At 42.2% G+C, this 22,307-nt stretch overlaps 1 protein-coding gene across 1 annotated transcript in view; it reads left to right on the top strand.

The window, feature by feature from the left end:
* The window catches only part of LOC111155270 (protein kinase cAMP-dependent type II regulatory subunit beta), a 90,826-nt gene that overhangs the window by 64,147 nt on the left and 4,372 nt on the right, over positions 1 to 22,307 (top strand). The window contains exons 4-8 of the mRNA XM_022515395.1: positions 2,790 to 2,873; positions 10,974 to 11,080; positions 13,878 to 14,031; positions 19,053 to 19,154; positions 20,851 to 20,925. Of these exons, the coding sequence (XP_022371103.1) occupies positions 2,790 to 2,873; positions 10,974 to 11,080; positions 13,878 to 14,031; positions 19,053 to 19,154; positions 20,851 to 20,925 (522 nt within the window). The remainder of the gene's footprint in view (positions 1 to 2,789; positions 2,874 to 10,973; positions 11,081 to 13,877; positions 14,032 to 19,052; positions 19,155 to 20,850; positions 20,926 to 22,307) is intronic.

Raw genomic sequence — 22,307 nt, 5'->3', positions numbered from 1 at the left:
CCCACAGAGTGAAGACTTAAACTGTTAAGAGTAAAGCAGGTGCAAGATGGTGCTAAGAATGATTAAAGAAGACTGGGTGATTGGGACAAGCCCTGGCACTTCCTGAAGCGGGTTCGCAAGGGTCCAGAGACCTGTGAGACCGGGTGGAAGGCAGGAAGCGTTCATGGAATAAGGGGTGAGGGACGAGAAATAAGTATGGAGCCCAGAGTTGGCTTGGCTTTGGGGCTTGGCTAACTGGCTATGCCACGTTTCTGGCGCATTCATTGGGACACAAAGGCTATCTGAATTGTGGTTTGCTGACACGGCTCCCTGGGCTGGAGCACCTCCGTTTTAGGCCTAGAATGTTTTATGTTTTTTTTCCCCAACGATGCCATGGTATCCCCAACTTTTTCTCTCTGAGGACAGAGCTTCTCAACAGGCAAGACTTTTTTTTTTTTTTTTTTTTAAGATTTTATTTATTTGGGAGAGTGAGAGAAAACGGGAGAGGGGCAGAGCAAGGGAGAGAAAGCGTCTCCAGCAGGCTCCACACTCAGCGCAGAGCCCGATGTGGGGCCCGATCCCACAATCCTGAGATCACCACCTGAAACCGAGAGCCAGCCACTCGACCAACTGCGCCGGCCAGGCGCCTCTCAGCAGGCAGATGCTTTATGATTGCTTCAGTTTGAAGTTCTCCTTGGAGGGAGAAGTGTCTTTTTGTTTTGTTTTATTGTGTTAATCTTCCTCATGTGAAGTAGGGAGATATGAGTTTTGGCTGGTATGGTTTCTTCAGTGCCCTAATTTAAAAAGTCTCTTGTAGAGTAAGCAAGGAGTTAGTAGGTACCAGGGTCTGCTTTTTCTGGGTCCATATGTCATCTTAAAATCTGGATCGAGGTTAATATTGATTAGATAGTAAATAAAAGTTTGCATATATCTTACCCATATGGGAAAAAATACAGTGATGTACTCTCCCACTGGCTAATACTCTTCTGTGTAGTGTATAAATAGTACACATACAAGCATACCTTGCTTTCAGACCACCGAAATGAATCAAATAATTGCAGTAAAACCAATCAAATGAATTGTTTTCCCAGGGCATATAAAAGTTATGTGTGTATTCTGTTTTCATCTGTTTAACATACAATAAATAGCATTATGTCTAAAAAAAACAATGGACGTGCCTTAATTAAAAATATACTTTACTGGGGCACCTGGGTGGCTCAGTGGGTTAATAAGCCTCTGCCTTCGGCTCAGGTTATGATCTCAGGGTCCTGGGATCGAGCCCCACATCGGTCTCTCCGCTCAGTGGGGAGCCTGCTTCCCCCTCTCTCTCTGACTGCCTCTCTGCCTACTTGTGATCTCTGTCTGTCAAATAAATGAATAAAATTTTAAAATATATATATATATACACACACACACACATATACACACTTTATTGCTAAAAAATGCTAACCATCATCTGAGCTTTCACCAAGTCCTGATAACTGATCACAGATCACCATAACCAGCACAGTCATAATGGAAAGGTCTGAAATATTGCAAGAATTACCAAGATGTAACACAGAGAGATAAAGTGAGCAAATGCTGCTGGAAAAATGGCCCTCCCTCAGCACAGCGTTGCCACGTACCTCCGATTCACAAACACATCCCAGCTGTGAGGCTCGCTAAGGTGACGTCAGCAAAACAAGGTGTACGCCTGAATACTATGAATTTCCTTTATTCGTCTTGGGCCTATGATTTTCATTAATTTTTAGCCACCTGAGATGGGTTTGAAATGCTGATTCTAATTCCCCATTGTGGGTCCTGGTATATTCATGGGCACAGAACCCCCCACAGCCCGATTCCAGCTGCTCTGATGGTGGGGCCAGGGACAGAGGAGCTGGGACACACGCTGGCAGCGGCCACAGCCGCGCTCGGAACATCCAGGATGTTTCGCGCTCGGCGGTCCAGGAGGGTGGCCGTCTCTTGCCTCTCAACTCATTTTATAGTTACGGACTACCAGTGTTCGCAAAAGAATGGGCCTTTTGGCTCAAGTGGGTTGCGCCTTCTGCTGGTCAAAGGGGACTCTGGAGAGGTGACACCCCACACTTACGGAGGGCATTCGGTTGGTCTTCACTCTCCTTGAATGACACTTTAGGAAGAAGAGACTACACCGGTTTTCTTCGAGCTCATTCTAAATTGAGCACACCAGGACTTTTGGGTTCATTTTTTGTCAAATCCACACTCTCTTAGTACGTCACCCCGTGTTGACTTGCTCCCTTCGGAAAACCGCCCTCCGTGGGGATGGTGTCGTACGTAAAAATGTATTTAACATCTAGTGCCCTATACGTGTAAGAATTTACTGGCTTCGAGAGCCTGTCACGTTTCAAAGGAAAGAGCTCCCTCCTGAAAGACTGTTGCACTCAGTGGCGGAGTATGGAACAGTATTAGAGAGTATCAGGAGAGTGTTAAACAGAATGAAGGCAGTCTCCAGATCGTCAGCATAGCAGTTGCAGCCGGTTGTCCTGTATGTTCCCACTGGTGGGGGGTCTTGGGGGTCTTCAGTGAATAAGCCATCACAGACCTTTACAAAATGAACTTGCTAAACTGGGGGAGCACTCGATGGAAAAGCAGTCAGGCATGCTGTGGATAAGGCTGCACCCCCGCCCCAGACAAAGCTGTATGACTTTCCCTCACTCGGGGGAGCTGAGAGCTCGCGTCTGCTCCCCCAAAGCGGACCTCAGCACTGACAATTCTGCCCTCCAACGTCCTGCAGGGACGTTTTATGCCTATCATAAGACAGTAGACTGATGTGTTTGTTAATTTGCTTTTAGATTATACATCCCAAAACTGATGATCAAAGAAATCGATTGCAAGAGGCTTGCAAGGACATCCTGCTGTTTAAGAACCTCGATCCGGTAAGTGACACCACAGTGACCAGCGACGGTTTTTTTGTTTCAGCGTCACAGAGTGAAAAATGGTGCAGGGTCTTGACAAGCTAACGTCACCCTGGATGACGTAACCCCCTGTCCCCCAAGCAGCGCTAAGCTTGGGAGAAGCAGTGTCCTTGCAGCTTGGAGCACACAGGCCGGCCGGCCTGCCCCCTTGTCCGCGGAAGACATTATCTCATCCCTCCAGGTTACAAGTGTAGCCTGAGAAACGGCCCAGATGAAGGGAGGGCGGGACCTCACATTCTTTGTACATCCAGGGGGAACGTGAAGGGTGGATTGCCGCTCTTTTGGGCTAGTGATAATAATGATATTTTAGTGTATAACTTTTGTATTCTACTTATTTTGAAAGTAACATTTTACTTCACTGTAAAGGTAGAGGGATTTTTTTCCTTTATAAGGATTTTGAAATCTCTGGTTTTTGGTTCTGGATGCTTTTTTAGAAACCCCTCTCGGTGTGAGTAGGCCTGAGGTTCACATTTTGTCCTGTACTCAGACCTGAATGTTCTCTTTCTTCATCTCATGTTAATCTTCCTCATTGCTGTGTGGTCATTCGGGTTGCCATGATCCTGCTGCCATGACCCAAATGTGGAAACGGAGTCAACTTTTATAGGTTACTCCAACTTTTTAAAAAAATATGTATTTTTTTAAATTTCTTTTTTTTTCTTTCTTTTTTTTTTTTTTTTGAGAGATTGAGAGAGAGAGAGAGAGTATGAAGGAGCATGAGCAGGGAGTAGGCCAGAGGGAGAGGGAGAGGGGGAAGCAGGCTCCCCATTGAGCAAGGAGCCCAATGCGGGGCTCCATCCCAGTACCCAAGCTGAAGGCAGATGCTTAACCAACTGAGCCAGCCAGATGCCCCTTAACTCAGCTTTTTTTGGTCAAATGCAGTATCTTATAGTTTTTAGATTGATGCCCTGGAACATTAGATTAAGGCCTACTCTTTTTAAGATGAGGTCTTCTTAAATCCATTTTTATAAAGAGGAAGGTATGTATTGTACTGAGTGTTATACACTGGGACACACTGAAACATCTTTTTAAGATCTTTTGTTTTGAATACCACATGATTCTATCATGTCCTCCAGGAACGGGGATTACATTTTTTGACTTTGGATACTGTTTTAGGACCACATGTTATAAGTTTTGTCCACTTAGACTCAGGTCCTCTAGAATTCTTGTTGAGTTTGCAAAACTGTGAGCTCTAAAGAAGGGGTTGTTGATTGTTTGTCCTAATAATGGAAGATTAAGAAATGAAATTCAGGGGCGCCTGGGTGGCTCAGTCAGTTAAGCACCTGACTCCTGATTTCAGCTCGGGTCGTGATCTCAGGGTGGTGAGATTGAGCCCCACACTGGGATCTACACTGGGCATGGAGCCTGCTTAAGATTCTTTCTCTCTCTCTCTCCTCTGTCCCTCCTCTCTCTCTCTCTCCCTCCCTCCTGCCCCCCCAACCCTCTCAAAAAAAGAAAGGAAAAGAAAAAAAGAAATGGAATTAAGATAGAAAATTTAGAAATTTAGGAATGGAAATATTTTCTTATAGTGTTAAGTACTAGAATAAGTGACTAAAGGGAATTTGTAAAATTTTGATGGGCTTCCAAATAATCTGTCTTCTCATTTATCTAGAATAATGACTGTGACATAAAGGACACTAAAACTGTATGATCTCTAATCATCTTCCACCAACAAGAGTCCAAATAATGATTGGTGGAAAGATACAACTTTGTGTGTTGCGGGGGGTTGGGATTAAACTAATTGAGTATTTAACTTTTTTCCTCCAGATACACACAAAGACAGCTATAAAATTAATGCCCAGTTTTACCCTTAGGGGTGGGCTTCCACTCAGGAGATCTATTTTTCGACTAGAATGTTCCTTGGGAGAATTTCCAAGCTGTCCAGAAGCAGGGCTTTTTGTGCTCTCCTATGTCTGTCACCAAAGGGTCTTCCTCAGAAGGCAGGGTCTGGTTCACTAGGTCTGTGGTGGAGCCTGAGAGTCTGCATTTCTCACGGGCTCTCAGGCGAGGGAAGGGCGCCCGGCCCACAGCCCCGCTTCCCGTAGCGAGGACGCGCACCAGCCGTGAAATGGTCCAGCTCTGGATTTTGGTGACTGCCGCGTGTTATTCTGTGTGCACACTTTCCTGCTGAATCAAAGCCGCATTTTGCGGCTTGGGCCGTGACGGAACAGTGCTCTCCGTGGCCTGGGCGCCAAGTGATAAACCAGCGGGAGCCAGATGGCTGCCAGGCCTGTTCTCCTAAGATGCCGCCCCCTGTCCTTACTGCTCCTCACCGTTAGAGTGACTTTTCTCACTGTTTCACCTTTGAGTCTTAAAAGCACTGTGAACATTTTGGATGCGTTTAAAGTAATTTTTGAAAAGCTTTCACTAGCATATTCTGGCCAGGAACATGTCTACTTAGTTCAAGTGGTGTTTTTTATAAACAGTAAATTTTTTTAGCATTTTTTTGCTGCAGTGTCGAAGGTCTTCAATACATGTATTTTAAAGGCCAGTTCATGGCCGGGGGAGAAAGAAAAAACCAGTTCACGAAATTACGAAATTCATGAATTATCATTATTAAATATTTTGTAGGGGAAGAAGCTAATATATTTACATGGTTGATTCCAATAGATTTTTTTTTTTTTTTAAATGTGAGCTCAAGCTGTCTTGATTTATTTGCCCTACTATCCCCAATCCTTCTGGGAATGATGCAAAATATAGATGAGTAAAACTTTATTTTTCTCAATAAATTACCACCTGGAACAAAAAACAAACAAAAAACCCTCCCCAGACATGGCAGATTGAAGATTTTAGGTTAAGCTCATGTTTTAAACAGGCTTCTAGTTTTTCATGATACACATTTTTTTTTTACAATAACCCAGATGCATTTAAAGTGAATTACATATTCAGCTCCAATCACCTGCTTATACAACAGCTTTCAGTTCAATGCCCTGACTGTTCATTGCGCTCCAGAGCCCATATAAGCCTTTTTAGGGATGCTGCAGAAATACTGAGACATGGCTTTTGTCCTCTTGGAACTTATAATTTGATGAGGGATTCAGAAGCAGTTTGGTACCTGACCAGTGCTGTGATGGAGTCAGGACACTGTGTGAGGAGAGGGTCTCTCAGCCCCACATGGGGATTTGGGAAGCTGGGGAGGCTGCCTGAGCTGAGCCTCAGAAAGTGAGTAGGAAGGAGGTTGCCCATGGAAGGAAAGGGAAGGGAGTGTTCTCACGGGAGCCTGCGCCAGCAGACACAGTGGCGAGTGCTTAGGTACATGTGTGCCGTGTCCTCAAGGACCCTTCTTGAGTGCCCCCTATAGGGTCAGCCACATACTGTAGGCAGCGGGAAGTCACCATTGAAACATTTTAAGCACAGAAAGTAACAATCAAATGTGTCTGAGGTCACTGCTATGGCAGGATGGAGAGTAGAAAGGCGGGAAATGGGCTTACGGAAGGGAATAAGAGGATGAGTTTCATAAAATATTCAGGGTTAGCAGAAGTTGGCACTTTTTAGGGACCAAATGATTGACCTGATGGAAAGGGTTTAGGATGACTCCCACTGTCTTGCTGGGAATGAACATGAGCTGGTATCTTTTTCTGAAATTGGAAAATTTGGAGGAGGAAGGGCACGCAGTAACTGTCGACTAAAAGGAAGAATGATCTTGGCCTTTTACCTACTATCTCATCTCAACTCCCTGAAGTCATTGTTTAGCTTGGAAGTCTTGCTCCTCCTGGGCCTCTGGACATTTTTCCTGGAGGGCTGTATATTCATATGTTGGGTGCAGCATTTATAATTATTAATCTCTTTGAAGATATCATGAATATTTAATGCTCGACTCCGTAGGCCATTTTTCTTCTGAAATATTTCTAATTTGAGGCAAACGGAAATAATTTTCCTATGCTCCATGATAGGTTCTTTGGTTAATGGAGAGTAAATTGTTATTTTTGAAGTTAGAGAACTTTCATTGAGCTCGAATTTGCTTTCTGTAGAATAAGATGTGGACTTCCTACTGGGAAGATGTGGAATAAGATGTAGACTTCCTACTTATCCTACTGGGATAAGCCTCTGCATATTAAATATTTCCTAAGTTCCTTTCACTCTGTGCATAATTATGGGGAAATTGCATTTTGATTGATTAGAACAGACACATGTCACAGTGACAAGTTCTAGAAGAAATGATTGTTCTGTATTTTACCAGGAATTACTTTTTTATATATCCATGTGTGAATTCCTAAGCTTTATAATGTTTTAAAATGCAGCTAAATACCAAGGCAACAAAAAAATTTATTAGAGCACTGTATTTCATTTTTTCCCCTCCATTTGACATTTAGAGAAAGAGCTAATCAATAAAGCTGATATTTTCTCTCCATCTGGACTAAATATAAGTAGTAAGAGCTACAAAATATTAGTAAACCATTTAATCAAACTTCATAATTTTGATAGGTGACCATATGCTGCCTGGTTGATGAACTCATTTGGATGAAATGGTCCCTGCGGGGCCAATTAGCAGCACATCCAGACAGCACTGCTTGTTGGCCACACTGGCTTCATCTTCCACAGGGGCTCCTGTTTCACAAGCAGGTGTCACAGCTCACGCAGGGACCCAGGAAGGGGACGAAAACCCCTTCCTGCAGGACCCAGCCCCATCATTCCTCCAGAAGCTTCATTAGCCCTGTGAAGATGTATGTTCTCTGTTCCAATGGACAGCTTGGGTTTTTAATTACAAGTTCTAAGTCTGTGTGCATATACAATTTATAAAAATCCAAAAAGAACAAAAGAGTAGTCAGGGAGAAGAGTAGTCAAGGAGAGTAGTCAGGGAGAACTACAGGGGAAGGAGTCCCCTCGCAACCCAGCTTCTCAGGAGCCATGTGCTCTGAGCAGTTCCATGGGTATTTCTCCAGGGTTATGCCCTGTACAGATTATTATGTTGTTTTTTAAAATTTCAGTGGCAGCAAACTCTCTACAGTGTCCTGCCCTGTTCTTTTTACTTGACAATATATCCGTATTTGTAGAGGTTCTGTATTTTTTAAAAATTATTTGTATCAAAAAAATTACTTGTTTCAATATGATTTTATAAAAGCTTAAATTGGTAGCATTTACATATTTTAAAGCTAAACCAGGAAAACACATTAATATTTTGCTGTTGTCTCATTTACTAAATTTGTATAGATAGCCAAGGAGGGCCCACATTGTCAAAATAATATTACAAAAGAAGAGCAAAGTTGAGGGACTCACACTTGCCAGTTTCAAAACTTTTACTACAGGGACACCTGGGTAGCTCAGTCTTTTAAGCAGCTGACTCCTGGTTTTAGCTTAGGTCACGATCTTAGGGTCATGAGATCGAGCCCCACTCGGGCTCCACACTCAATGGGGAGTCTGCTTGAGATTCTCTCTCTGCCTCTGCCTCTCTCCCCTTTTCTCTCTAAAATAAATAAATAAATCTTAAAAACAAAACAAAAACAACAACGACACCTGTACTACAGAGCTCCAAGAATAAAAACAATGTGTTACTGGCCTGGGTATACACACCGAACAGTTGAATAGAATTGAGAGTCTAGAAACAAACCTGTACATTTGATTTATACATTTGATTTGAAGGCCATTTGATTTTTGATGAGAGTGCCAAGACCATTCAGTGGGGAAAGAATAATCCCTTCCACAGATGGTGCTGGGACCATTGGATATCCACACACAAAGGAACCAAGTTGGACCCCCTCCTTTATACTGTACAAAAAAATTAACTCAGAATGGATCCAGGACCTAAATATAAGCTCCCAAACTGTAAAAACTCCTAGAAGAAAACTCAAGGGTTTGGGGCACCTGGGTGGCTCAGTGGGTTAAAGCCTCTGCCTTCAGCTCGGGTCATGATCCCAGGGTCCTGGGATCGAGCCCCGCATCGGGCTCTCTGCTCAGCAGGGAGCCTACCTCCCCCACCCCCACCTGCCTCTCTGCCTACTTGTGATTTCTGTCTGTCAAATAAATAAATAAAATCTTAAAAAAAAAAAAAAAGAAAAGAAAAGACAAGGATTCGTCTTCATGACCTTGGATTTAGCAGTGGATTCCAAAAATAGGAATATGAAAAGAAAAGAAAGAAACTGGGCTTCATAAAAAATAAAAAATTTTGTGCATCAAAGGACATTATTGAAAAAAATGAAAGACTTTCTACGAAATGGGAGAAAATAATTATAGATCATCTATATATATAAAGGCCTAGTAGCCAAAATATATAAAGAACTCTTACAACTCAACAACAAAATAACAACCTTACTTAAAATTAGGCAAAATACTTGAATAGACATTCTCCAAAAAAGATATACAAATGACCAGTAAACACATGAAAAGATTCTCAGCATGGCTAGTCATGAGGGAAATGCCAATCCTGAAATCATAATGAAATACCAGCCCATTACTCCTAGGTGTGTGTCTATATACAAATTTTTTTAAGAAGGGAAAATAACAAGTTGATGAGGATGTGAAGAAGTTGGAACTTCATTGCTGATGGGAGAGAAAATGGTTTACGGACTGTGGAATATGGCTTGGCAGTTGCTCAAAAGGTTAAAAACCTAGAATTACCATAGGACTTGGTAGTTCCACTCCTCAGTATAACCCAGAAGAATGGATGTAAATATTCAGACAAATCCTTGAATATGACTGTTCCATAGCTGCACTATTCACAGTAGCAAAAAGGTGGAAACAATCCAAGTGTCCATTGGCGGGTGAATGGGTAAACGAATTGTGGTATATTTACAGCAGAATACTATTCATCCATAAAAAGGAATAAAGTAGGATTATCCAGAACAAGGATGAACCTTGAAAACCTTATGCTGAGTGAAATAAGGCAGAAGGAAAAGGTCACACTGTATGATTGCATTGTAGGAAATACCAGATTAGGGGGATCATAGAGACAGAAAACAGGTAGGTGTTGCCAGGGGCCAGTGGGGGGAAAAGAGCAAAGTGACAGCTTAGTGGGCACAGGTCTACTTTTTGGAGTGATGAAGATGTTTAGAAACTAAGAACTGGTGGTTACACAACTTTGTGGCCACTGAGTTGTTCACTTAACCATAGTTGATTTTATGAGAAACTTAACCTCACAAAAAAAAATCATGTATATATAATTCATCTGAGCATTTAGTGTCAATATTTAGTGTCACTTTAAGGAGGCATTTAAATCAACAGTTTACAGAATCAGTTACTGTGGCACCACCTCAAAATCCCTGGGTTCCGCAAAACCCAGTTTGAGAAACATTGAGCTCTTTTGTCTGTCTGGGGAGGGGGTGTCTTTGAATTGTTCCTGTATTTGTTCTAAGGAAAGGTTTCTTCACCTTCTAGTTTATCCTCACTAGCTGAAGTTTACTCTGAAGGCTTGTCAACCACACTTTAGCAGAATAAAAATTTTATGTAGTGTAAGAAGTTGTTGAAGAATAGGTTTGACGTTTCTGACTTCGGTTTTAATAAATCTGCCCTAGGGAGGTAAATGGTTGCTTCTTGAAGAGAACCAGCGTGATGAGGAACCATGATAACAAATCTACCATTGTCATTTTGGGGTTTGCCTTTCATCTCGTTTTTCAGTTCTGTTGTTTTGTTTTTGGTGCTAAACCAAACAGGATTGGAGTTAGAATTTGAATTCACTAAGTGTTTAGGTAATCTCTACATAAATTCTAGTGATGACTAAACATAGGAAGTTTTAAGAACAGATAATCTTTAAAAGACATTTGCAGTCATTCTTTATGAATCTGGTCATTTTCATTGCCAAGATTCTATTTCATTTAGACGTTGTGGTTTGCAGGTTCATTTTTCAATATATTAAAGTGGTGGTCGTTGCACTGAAATATTCTGAAATAAGCTAATTATAATTTCATTGAGGTACTGAATATGAAAGGAAGGAAATGTATAGCCACCTCATTTGTTAGGTGGTACGAACAGCTGTGCTGTGTGTGTGTGTGTGTTTGAAAGATTTAATGGCAGTGATGATGTTTCTGTGTCTTCGAGCTGGTTCACAGAAATATAAAGCCGGTTACGGTTAGTTAAGTGAACGTACTGTAGACAAACGTAAGAATCGTATCTTTTCTTTTGAAAAAATAGGAGCAGATGTCTCAAGTGTTAGATGCCATGTTTGAAAAACTGGTCAAAGAAGGGGAGCATGTAATTGATCAAGGAGATGATGGTGACAACTTCTACGTGATCGATAGGTAAGTCTCGTGTAACCTCCCTGCTGAAATGTAATGAACCTTCCGTATAAAACCTCAGCGGTTCTAGTAACGACTGGCAAATTAATATTTGATAGTTGCTGTTACCTCTTTATTCTTTATTCTTGGAAGCCTGCTGTGAATGCGTGTGGTGCAGCTACATTAGATCACAAAAAAAGGCCTCGTTCATAGAAGAACGGGTGATTTGGGTCAGTTAAATCTATAAATCTTGGGCATTTACTGTGAGCCGCCTCGTTTATTAACTTTGTCTTGAGAGGAGGCCTGTTACACTTAGAAGGGACAGCATCTGGGGTGCTGAGTCGCATAACTCAATCTGTTCTTTTTTTATTAACAATAAAATAAAACATGCACGTGGTGGAGAGGGTAGTTTGTTCTTTCCAGAAATTGTGTATGCATTCTTGTGCATTAAAACCTTGTAGAAAAGTTATTTTAAAACATTGCAGAGAAGGGCACCTGGGTGGCTCAGTTGGTTGAGCGACTGCATTCAGCTCAGGTCATGATCCCAGAGTCCCGGGATCGAGTCCCACATCAGGCTCCCAACTCCATGGGGAATCTGCTTCTCTCTCTGACTCTCCCCCTTCTCATGCTCTATCTCTCATTCTTTTTCTCAAATAAATAAATAAAATCTTTAAAAAAAAAAAAGTGCAGAGAGATTATCATATTTAAATGGGGGAGGCGGGCATTCATATTGAAAATGTAATTTTGGAAAACGTTAAGTTGTGCTTTACTTTGCTAAAGAACAGCATACTTCAAGCTATCGTTAGATAGGAGCCCTAAACTATGATGGGGGAGCGGCCTGAACAGAGGCTGTGTTTCTCCACCCTGGTAGAGTGGTGCTGGTAGACCCCCTCCTGGGCTGGGGGCCACACACGTCCCCAGCGTGGCCGAATTCATCGGGGGGCATTGCTTCTCCGGGCAGAGTTGTGCTCAGCGCAGAGCCTTGCGGAAAATCCCACCCCGTCTGTGTGCGCAGCCTGTGTCTTGACTTGGCTCTGGGGTTGGCATGTCCCCGACACCCACAGTGATGCACGCCCTCCGCAGGCAGGGTTCTCACCGACTCCTCCGTTCCCTCATCTGGATGCCGTGGTGACCTGGAGAACCATTGGCGAGGGCTGGGGTGAGCTCTCTGATTTTAGAACAGACCCAGTTTATTCCATAGGTAAATTTAAAGTCTTGATTTTTGTATCCTTAACAGCTTTCATCAGTGATGCGCCTCAGAAATTCACTCAGCTGTTACGCTGTATTTAACTGTGGGGGTATGGATGGGAAACCCAAATACGACAAGAACTCCCTCACGTTTCCCTGGTCAGTTAGATCCTCATCACCCATTTGACAGGTGAAAGGTCCCAGGCACGCAGAAGTGACGGGAGTCGGTGAAGGTCCGCCAGCCCGGCATCCGGGTCCGTTGGTCCTTGTTTGTGGTCTTCCTGTGGCTCTGCTCTGCCCGACGCCTCACATTATCAAAGAAGAAATGTGTGTGAGAAGGTGGTAGGGGCGTTAGATAGTGTGCTGGCAGCTAGCCTCGGGGCTCATTTTACTTCTCCTCAGCACGTTTGTCACATACTTTATTCTGTTCAAAGTAGAAAATGCATAAAATGGTTTTAGTGCCCAAGTGTAAATAGTGTTAATAGAAGAATTAGTCGGTACTTGAAAAATAGTCATGAAACCGCTTCTAGAAGGTGTCCTTGAAAAGCCTTTCTAACCATGAACATCAGACTGGTTATTCTCCTCCTGGTTAATATGTTTGTGTAGTGCCTTGTGCTTTTTGCTTTTGTTGTATCTTTACCACTCATAATCCTTTCCTAATCTTAAAAGCTCTCCCTTTTTTGTCTTTGTTAGAGGCTTAGCCAACAGAATAAAGCCAAAGAATTTCTGTCTGTCCTCTCAGGTGTTTCAGCAAGCCTCGAAGCCATGTTCTCTGGCAAAGCGCAGTGTGTGGGAAGACAGTCGTCCAAGGAAGACATTAGTGCCATAGACACAGGGTCTGTGATACATGGAGGACAGTGCTGGGCAGACGGAGTGTTGCCTGCCTAGAAGACGAGCCCAAATAAAAGATAAGCACAGAATAAAAAGACCTACAGAAGACCAGGATCAGATATTTAGTCTGAATTTCTACCACTTTTTGCTTTAGCTTAGGGGTCAGTCTGCAGTAAAGCCCCAGATGATATGTAAAGGTCCAGAGTACACTCTTCAGGCTTTGAGGCCCTGGGGTCCCAGCCACTCAGCTCTGCCATTGGTGGCACATGAAGGTCAGCTGTCAGGAAGGTGCCGGCGAACCCATGTGTTTGTGGCCTAGGAAAACTACTCCGGAAGGCAGGTTGTGGGTCCCTGGGCCGTGCTTCGCTGGCCCCTCCCTTAAATGATACAAGAGCCTTGTGTTTGCTGTACAGTAGGGCTGACCAAATTGTTAGAGCTGTATTCTTTTTAAAAAAAAGTTATTTTCTTCTGATTACAAAAGTAATACGTGTTCTCTTCAGACACAAAACTCCTAAAGCATCCTTCACGTTCGTAACGCTCGGAGATGACTGCAGTTGGCTTTTTCAGAAGGATGTCTGTGCCTATTCTATACGGTTGGAGTCTTATTTTTTTAATCACTTATTTTATTATTATAAACTTTTATTTGGTCTCATTTTTCCCTGGCAGGCACATGTCTGGTCAGAAGAGAAAGAGAATCTGGAAAGGAGATTTCTTCAAACACGGCTCTTCTCTGAAATGATGATTTATTTTCAGGAGATTTGACTTGAGTTACTTTTACCTCTTGTTTTTCATCTGCCAATAGAGGAACATTTGACATCTACGTGAAATGCGACGGTGTCGGAAGGTGTGTGGGCAACTACGACAACCGCGGGAGCTTCGGTGAACTGGCCTTAATGTACAATACGCCCAGAGCGGCCACAATCACTGCTACCTCTCCTGGTGCTCTGTGGGGTTTGGTGAGTGGAACCTGTATTTGACCTGAGTGTTACTTGTGAAAATCATTATGACAAAAGCCGGGCAGGTAGAGTCTTCTGGTTCTAAAAGGTGGATGTCTTTGTGATCCTCATCGGTCATTTTGAGGGTATTTATTAAGCATCTACTGGATGCTGCACTTCTCGGTGCTGAGTGAAATCTTCATGTTCTTTTCCCAGTGAAGTCAGGAGCTTAACCTACTGGGCCAGATCCAAAATGCTTCTCTTTTACCCACCCTTAGAAACCAGCCACCCAGACCAGTGAGCAAGGCCTCTGGGGCTGTTTTCTCAGGTAGCTTTCTTGTGGTGTGGTTGGATCTGCGCTTGCCCAGGTGTGGTCCCCTGACCGGGAGCATCTGTATCACTGGGGCCACTTTGCTAGAAATGCTCGTTCTGGGCCCCCCATTACTGATTCAGGCCCGTGAATCAGAGGCTCTGGAGGTGGGATGCGGTGATCTGTGCTTGAGCAAGCCCACCATGAGACTCAGACGCATGCTGGAGTTTGAGAAGCCCCTGTAAGCAGGTTCCCTTGGCGTGCTTTAAAATTCGAACAAGTTTGCATTGAAAAGCAGCTGGGTAGCATCCAAATACTGGAAGCCCACGTTTCTCACCCAGATGCACATCAGAATTACTTGAAGGTGGGGCAGGGCAAGGGGAGGGGATATTTAAGAAAAAAAAAATCCTCTTGCTGAGGATCCACCAGAGACCAGCGTAATCAGACTGCAGGGGTGGGACCTGGGCTTTTAAAATAAGTTTGTTAATGGTGGTATTTCTACAAAACTTAAAAGTTGGTTTAAAGACCTTTGGGAGAGGTGGGAGGGGGAGTCTTTCCATACCCGATACCAGGGTTCAGACTGGCCGATTCTGGAAGCCTGTCTTTAAGCTGGAGCTTCTCAGACTCCGAGCTACTTACGGGTCACGTGGGAGTGTAGTTTGCAGCTCCTGATTCACGGAATCTGCCATGAGGCCTGTGGTTCTGCATTTCTCATGAGCTCCCAGGAGACCCCGGTGTTGCTGTGCCCAGAGCACAGTTCAAGCAATGCTGGTTTTTAGGGCATGTTTGCAATGCTTGTACTTCCTTTCAAATTGTTGAAAATGGCCCACTCTCTAGTTTCGAATGTGTATTTTATTTTATTAGATTAGTTCCCTCAATAGTCATTTTGTGGAAGGCGAAGAGAGGTTGAGAGCATAGAAGGTCTCTTTGCAGTCTGGGTCCAAGAACCATATGTAGCTTTGCAGAAGTAACCTGTCACTCCGTGTGGACTCAGCCCTTGAACTCTGAAGTCGAGTCAGCTGATAAAAGATCTCTTGCTCAGAGAAGCCATACATACTCTATGTTTCTTTTTTTTTTTTTTTTTTTTAAAGTTTTTTTTTTTTTTTTTTTTTCAGAGAGAGAACACAAAGAGAGGGAGGCAGAGAGAGAGAGAGAGAGAGAGAGGGAAGCAGGCTCCCTGCTGAGCAGAGAGCCCGATGCGGGACTCGATCCCAGGACCCTGAGATCATGACCCGAGCCGAAGGCAGCGGCTTAACCCACTGAGCCACCCAGGCGCCCCAACTCTATGTTTCTTCTTATTAGAATCAGGCAGTTACTGTTGCTGTGAGAAGTCTCTCTGACTCATTTTAAGTTTACAAGAAACGAGAAGAAACTCATCGTGGTCTGGCGTGGGTAAAGGACTGTCAAAGATTTGAGCACCCAAAGCCAGCAAAGTAGAAACCACAAACTGGACCAGGCTAGGTCCATGGGACATGTTTGCCAGGTATCAGAGTGGTTGGCTCCATCTAGAGTCGGCCATGACCTGTTCCATTAAGGAAGGTATCTGCTGAAGGTTTAGTTGGATTGAGGTTGCCGGCCAGAGTCAGAGGGTCTGGAAGCCCCCTGCACACCCTTGAAGCAAGATCACACGTAGCGGGTTGGCCCCTCCAAGTCCTCCTAATTTGCAGCCCCGGTAGAAACTTTAAGCTGGGTACCAAGGCCCAGCATTCCCAGTGTGTGCGATACTTAAACCATCAAGAAGGATTAAGCATTTTCAGAGATTTTACTTGTCTCTCCATGTTATTCAGGTGGGCAGTTTGTGATGATTACCTTAGGATACATGCCTAAGTGCAGGAACTTTTCTAAAAATTAGAATTAGCCTGTCACTTAATCCTTCAGATACGTTTTTTAAGAGCCACTTAGCGAACTTTTCAGGAAAAGTTGAGTAGGAAAGATGTTTTCCTTTAAGACCTACAGATTGGAGCTCTGTCCTATAAATGCAGGTAGAAAGATAAGCAGATCCTGAGAGAAAAGCCCTTTTGTTAGACTAGCCTAAATTTGTAAATAGTACTTGGTCGCTGTGAGCCCTAGGGGATTAACTGACACACGTGACCCTGCCGGTGATTCAGGAAGACGATTATTGAAGTGACTAGGATGAAAACATTTGAAATGGGACTTTGTGGATTTTAATTATATGTCACAGTGGGTGTGAAGAAGTGGGCCACTAACAAAATTTTCATGGGACCAATACCTCATTGTGGTTAATTTTTAATCCCTAAACTGTTTCTCATCTGCTCTGTTTTGCAATAAACTCTGTCCATAAAAGGGGGTTGCAGCTGGTTCCCAAACCTGATTATGTATCAGAATCACTTGGGGTAGCTTTTATAACCTATAGGTTAGTGAGCCCTACACGCAGACTTTGTGTCATTCAAGTCTGGGGTCTGAGAACCTTTTTTTTAATACTACAGTGATTCTGATGCAGACCCGAGCTTGGAAATTATTTCAATAGTTTTAGTAATTATCTTGCACATTTTTCTATTTTAAAAAAGTTAATTAGGATTATAACTCCAAATTACTGCCCTTCTCAAATAGTAATAGACTAAATTGGGGAACAGGATATTTGCTTTCCTGGAGACTTACGTCCGCAATGGTGTTTTCCTCCATCCTGGCAATTCGGTTAAATTCATCCTCACTGTGTCGGCATAGTAACTTAATAATTAATGAACATATTGCAGTTTTATTGGATATTAAAATGGTGTAATTGTTTATTGGTGTGTGTGTGACAAACCAACATAATTCTGGGGGCTCTTGACTAAGAACCATTATAAATAATGTTTTGTAGGGATTTTTTCAAAATAAAGTTTGTAGGAAAACAATTTTTTGAGCTGTTTGTTATCCTTAAAATTTTCCCTAGTTTCCTAATTGAATTCTGTATCTTTGAGGTTAAGTAGTATAAACAGGAAAGTTTGAGAACCCTGAGAATGGTAAACACTGGCATTTGACTCTGATATTCAAGAAAGTTGTAGTTCTCTGTGCACATTTTTTAAAAAAGAAAAACTCTGACATTATGTGGATGTGACAACCTAGCATATATAATTTTTTTCAAGATCTCATTATAATTGCTTTATGATTAAAAAAATTTCTAATAGTGTTTTCATGCATTTTTTCTACAACCCACATGAAGATTTCCATTCAGAAATATCAACCAGTATATTTACCAGTATATTACTATATTTACTTATGTATGTGTCTTTGTGTAGAACTGAATTAAATAACTAAACAACACTTAACTATAAGGTGTGCATGCTGAGATTTTCTATACGTATTTTTTATAAAAATGCTGTGTCATGGGTGAAGGGGGTCAGAAGGTATAAGACCTGGGGATGTCCTGTCCACCACGGCCACTGCAGTCTGCAGGCTATATCTGAAAGTTGCTAAGAGTGTAGATCTTAAAAGTTCTCACCACTAGAAAAGGGAATTTGTAGCTATGTATGGTGATGATGTTAACCAGACTTATTGTGGTGATCATTTCTCAATATATGTGAATACCAAATCATTATATTGTACATTCTAAATTAATTTAATGTTATAGGTCCATTATAAGTCAGCTTTAAAAAAAAGGGGTGGTCATGTTCCCTGGCTTGATTTTGGACATCCGAGGGCTGTCATCCACAGTAGAAGAACTTGTGTTCTTCTGTTCGAACTCAGAGACAATGAGTGCCATGGTCGCTTCAGGGGGCTGAGGGTGGGGAAGATGGGGAGATGGTGGTCAAAGGTTGGAAACTTCCAGTTACAAGGTGAATGAGTTCTGGGGATTGAATGAACAGCATGGTAATTATGGTTAACACTGTATTGTACCCTTGAAGGTTGCAAAGGGAGTCTCAGATGTTCTCATTACAATAAAGAAAGGGTAATTATGTGAGGTAATATCAGTATTAACCAGCCCTATTGTGGTAATCATTTCACAATATATAAGTGTATCAAAGCAAAGGGTTGAATACCTTGAACTCTTACACAATGTTACAGATCAGTTCTTTTTTTTTTTAAGGTATTTTAATTAAATTTTATTTAATTTCTTTTTTTTCCTTTTTCTAAATTTTTTTTTAATTTTTTATTTTTTCAGCATAACAGCATTCATTATTTTTGCACCACACCCAGTGCTCCATGCAGTCTGTGCCCTCTCCAATACCCACCACCTGGATCCCCCAACCTCCCACCCTCCGCCCCTTCAAAACCCTCAGATTGTTTTTCAGAGTCCATAGTCTCTCATGGTTCACCTCCCCTTCCAATTTCCCTCAACTCCCTTCTCCTCTCCATCTCCCCTTGTCCTCCATGCTATTTGTTATGCTCCACAAATAAGTGAAACCGTATGATAATTGACTCTCTCTGCTTGACTTATGTTCTATGTCAGTAAAGCTGGAGGAAAACAAAGACAGAGCAGGTGCCTTTTTTCTAATGGTGCAATAGCACCACCTTGTGGATTTATCACCATTACATGTTGGCCAGTTCTGTTCTGAATAAAAGAAAACTTTCCTTTTTCTGAAAAAGGAAAGTGATATTTTATATGGGTCTGTATTTTATGCCTGAAGAAATGAGACAATCTGAAAAAATATAATAACATTAACCTTTTATTTGAGAATCTTCAGTTATTGTTTGTTTTTTATTGGGTCTAAAATGAGACTATCTCTTCAAACATTTTTTCCTAATAAAATCTGCCTCTTAACTGTCTTTGTATCTGCTATTTTGCTTTTAGGACAGGGTAACCTTCAGGAGAATAATTGTAAAAAATAATGCCAAAAAGAGAAAAATGTATGAAAGCTTTATCGAGTCACTGCCATTCCTTAAATCATTGGAAGTAAGTACATGTTTATGCTTCTGTTTTATTTTGCTTTAAAAGTTTGTTTTGTGTGGAACAGTTAGTTCTGTAGGAAAGTTTCTTTGAATATTTTTATTTGAAAAGATTAAACGATGGTGTTTGTCTAACATGGTATTCCTTATACTACCTGTAGCTGCAGATGTTTTGTTTTGCTTTGTTTTACAAGTAACAGACTCATGTGAGTGTCTAGAACAGATTTATATGTGGTCTTTATCTAAAAGCAGACTTCAGAGGTATTTACCCAAAGAATACAAAAATACTAATTCAAAGGGATACACACGTCACGATGTTTATAGCAGCATTATCTACCACAACCAAATTATGGAAACAGCCCATGTGCCCATCGACTGATGAATGGATAAAGAAGAGGTGGTACATGTGTGTATGTGAACATACACACAATGGACTATTACTCAACCATAAGAAAGAATGAAATCTTGCCAGTTATGACATGGACGGAGCTGGGGAGTATAATGCTGAGTGAAATAAGTCAGTCAGAGAAAGATACCTTTGATTTTACTCATGTGTAATTGAAGAAGCAAAACAGATGAGCCCAGGGAAGATAGAGGCAAACCAAGAAACAGACTCAACTCTAGAGAACACACTGATGGTCACAGGGCGGGGGGGATGGGGATTAAGGAGGGCATTTGTAATGAGCACTGGTGTTGAATCCCTATATCGACCACCTGAAAACTAATATAATTCTGTATGTTAACTGACTGGGATTTAAATAAAAACTTAGAAAAAGTAAAAGCAAACTTGAAGTAATGGCAGAAATGTAGACAGGGGCACTAGTTATGCCTTCACAGGGAGAGCTTCTCTAAAGATGGTGTGTCTTTTCCTTCCCAGTCAACCTTGCTGTTTACCCCCCTTCCCCTTTCCTCTTCAGATTGGCCTTCCAGGGTCTCTTCTGTTTTCAGGCTACGCTTACTCACTTGGCGAACTTGTCAAATGCCCTGGCTTTAAACACTGCTTATACATTGATATCTCCTAAAATGGCCATCGCCAGGCAAGGTCCTTCTGTCGAATGGCAAACGCGTTTATCCAACTGCATAATTGACATTAGTGCTCACAGGTCTAATCGACATCTCGAATCTAGCATGTTCCCGATCTCCTCCTGCCGTGCGTTCCCCACCTTCCTGCATCCCGGCCACGAGCCTTAGAATTAGCACTGACTCATCTCCTGAAATTTCCCTCTGTTGGGTTGTCGGTACATGCCTGGTAAAGTTTTTGGCCCTATTACAGAATGTGTGAGAGGCACACTGATTGTGTCTCGTGGCATCTCTTTTTAAAAATGAAAGATTAGGGCCTGGAAGTCCACATGCTTTCAGAGTTAGGCAGGTAAGGCACAGGAGCAGAGGAAGCCAGGGTGGGACGGAGGCTGGGCTCGGGCTCCAGCTCCAGAACGTTGCTGAACCGCAGCCCATTGTTGGCCGTGCACCATCAATGTGGCCTGGGTATTTCTGAGTCCCCTGATTTTTCAAGAGAAGCTGAGAATTTTCCTGAGAAACCTATTTTTTAAAAATGCCGGCAGTTAATTAATACAACACACACACAGACAAACCCACACACTGCTCTGTTTATTTGGCCTCGAGGCTACCGATTTTTACGTTCTGAAATAGAAGTTTAGTCTGTTTAATTTAGTCTGTTTAATCATATGTTTTTTCCATTGAAGGTTTCCGAACGCCTGAAAGTGGTAGATGTGATAGGCACCAAAGTATACAATGACGGAGAACAGATCATTGCTCAGGTATAGTGCTTTTTAGGTAATTCCGCTTAGGGTTTTATTCCAAAAGGTTCTTCCACAAGGCCGATCTTGATGAATTTTTCATATGTGTCTATAATAAGTATGTAGTGGTGGATTAAATGAATATCACGTCCACCAAAAGACCTGTTGAACGTGGTTTAATTTACAGCCATTAAGTTATTTGAATATTTTTATTTATATAATTAACTCCTGATGAATATGTATTAAATCATCAGATGGATTTCTGGATAATTGTCTATTTGTACATAATGAAATTCAAACGTATCTATGGTAAGTTGTCGTTAACAATCAGAAAAAACAGGTCGGCACATTCCTTGTGATAACACGCACCCAGAAGGCACACCGGGAGTTCCCGCAGAGTTTTGCATGATCAGTTCGGGAGGAAGCCTCCTGGGGCTGCTTCCTGATAAAGTTATTCAAGAAGGGAACACACTGTACCGTGTTCTGTATCAGCCTCCAGGCACGAAATGGGGGCCGATGTGCTATTTCACCCCTAATGCTTCTCCGAGATCCCAGTTGGAACAGGTAGGAATACACGCCTTCGTTACAACAGAGCTACGGAGAAGTAGGATTTATGAAGACAGTTGGGGTTCACAGATAGAGCAGACTGACGATAGTACCCGTATTTCTTAGCTACAGTTCTAAGCACTGCGTGAACGATTCCAACAGATTTTAAGGTTCTCTAATTTTTGTATCACATTTAAGCATTGTCTTTTGGTATATGTGGAACGAGATGCAAGGTCTGTGAGCCTGAGGCACGAATAATTGTGTTAGGAGGCAAATACACAAGTAAATCAGTCTCTCTCTTCTGTACACACGCGTGCACACACCGATTATAGTCCGGGGTTGGAAGGAGGTGGAGTCAAATTAGAGAACAAGACCAAGGTTTTCCTATGGAAGTTGAAAAATAACAGAGCACAGAGCACTTTTGACATGATTTTTTTTAGCCTTTTATTTTGAAATAGTTACAGATTCATGGTAAGTTGCAGTGATCATGCAGAGGTCCCGTGCCCTTCCCCCATTCTCCCGGTGCCTCTGGTGTCCCTACACTGCACACCATCACCCCTACGATCCAACACTGGCACAACCCACCGGCCCTGTGTTGTCACTTCTGTGTGCCTTTAGAGCATGTTTTGAAAACAAAATGATCAAGCACCGCCTCACTTGGTCGGTGGAACATGTGACTCTTGATCTCGGGGTTATGAGTTCTAGCCCCACATTGGGTTTAGAGATGATTTAAAAACAAAATCTGAAAAAACAATGACATAGCAGTCAACAGATGTGTTATGATTTTAAACACTTGAAAATGTAATAGGACGCTCCGATGATACAAAGTAAGAGAGGATTATAGATATATTATACTT

Source organism: Enhydra lutris, unplaced genomic scaffold (genome assembly GCF_002288905.1).
Source record: "Enhydra lutris kenyoni isolate GAN:26980312 unplaced genomic scaffold, ASM228890v2 scaffoldscaffold40, whole genome shotgun sequence".
Taxonomy (NCBI): Eukaryota; Metazoa; Chordata; class Mammalia; order Carnivora; family Mustelidae; genus Enhydra; species Enhydra lutris.
Note: the sequence above shows the minus strand (reverse complement) of the source record. Positions and strands in the feature narration are given on the sequence as shown.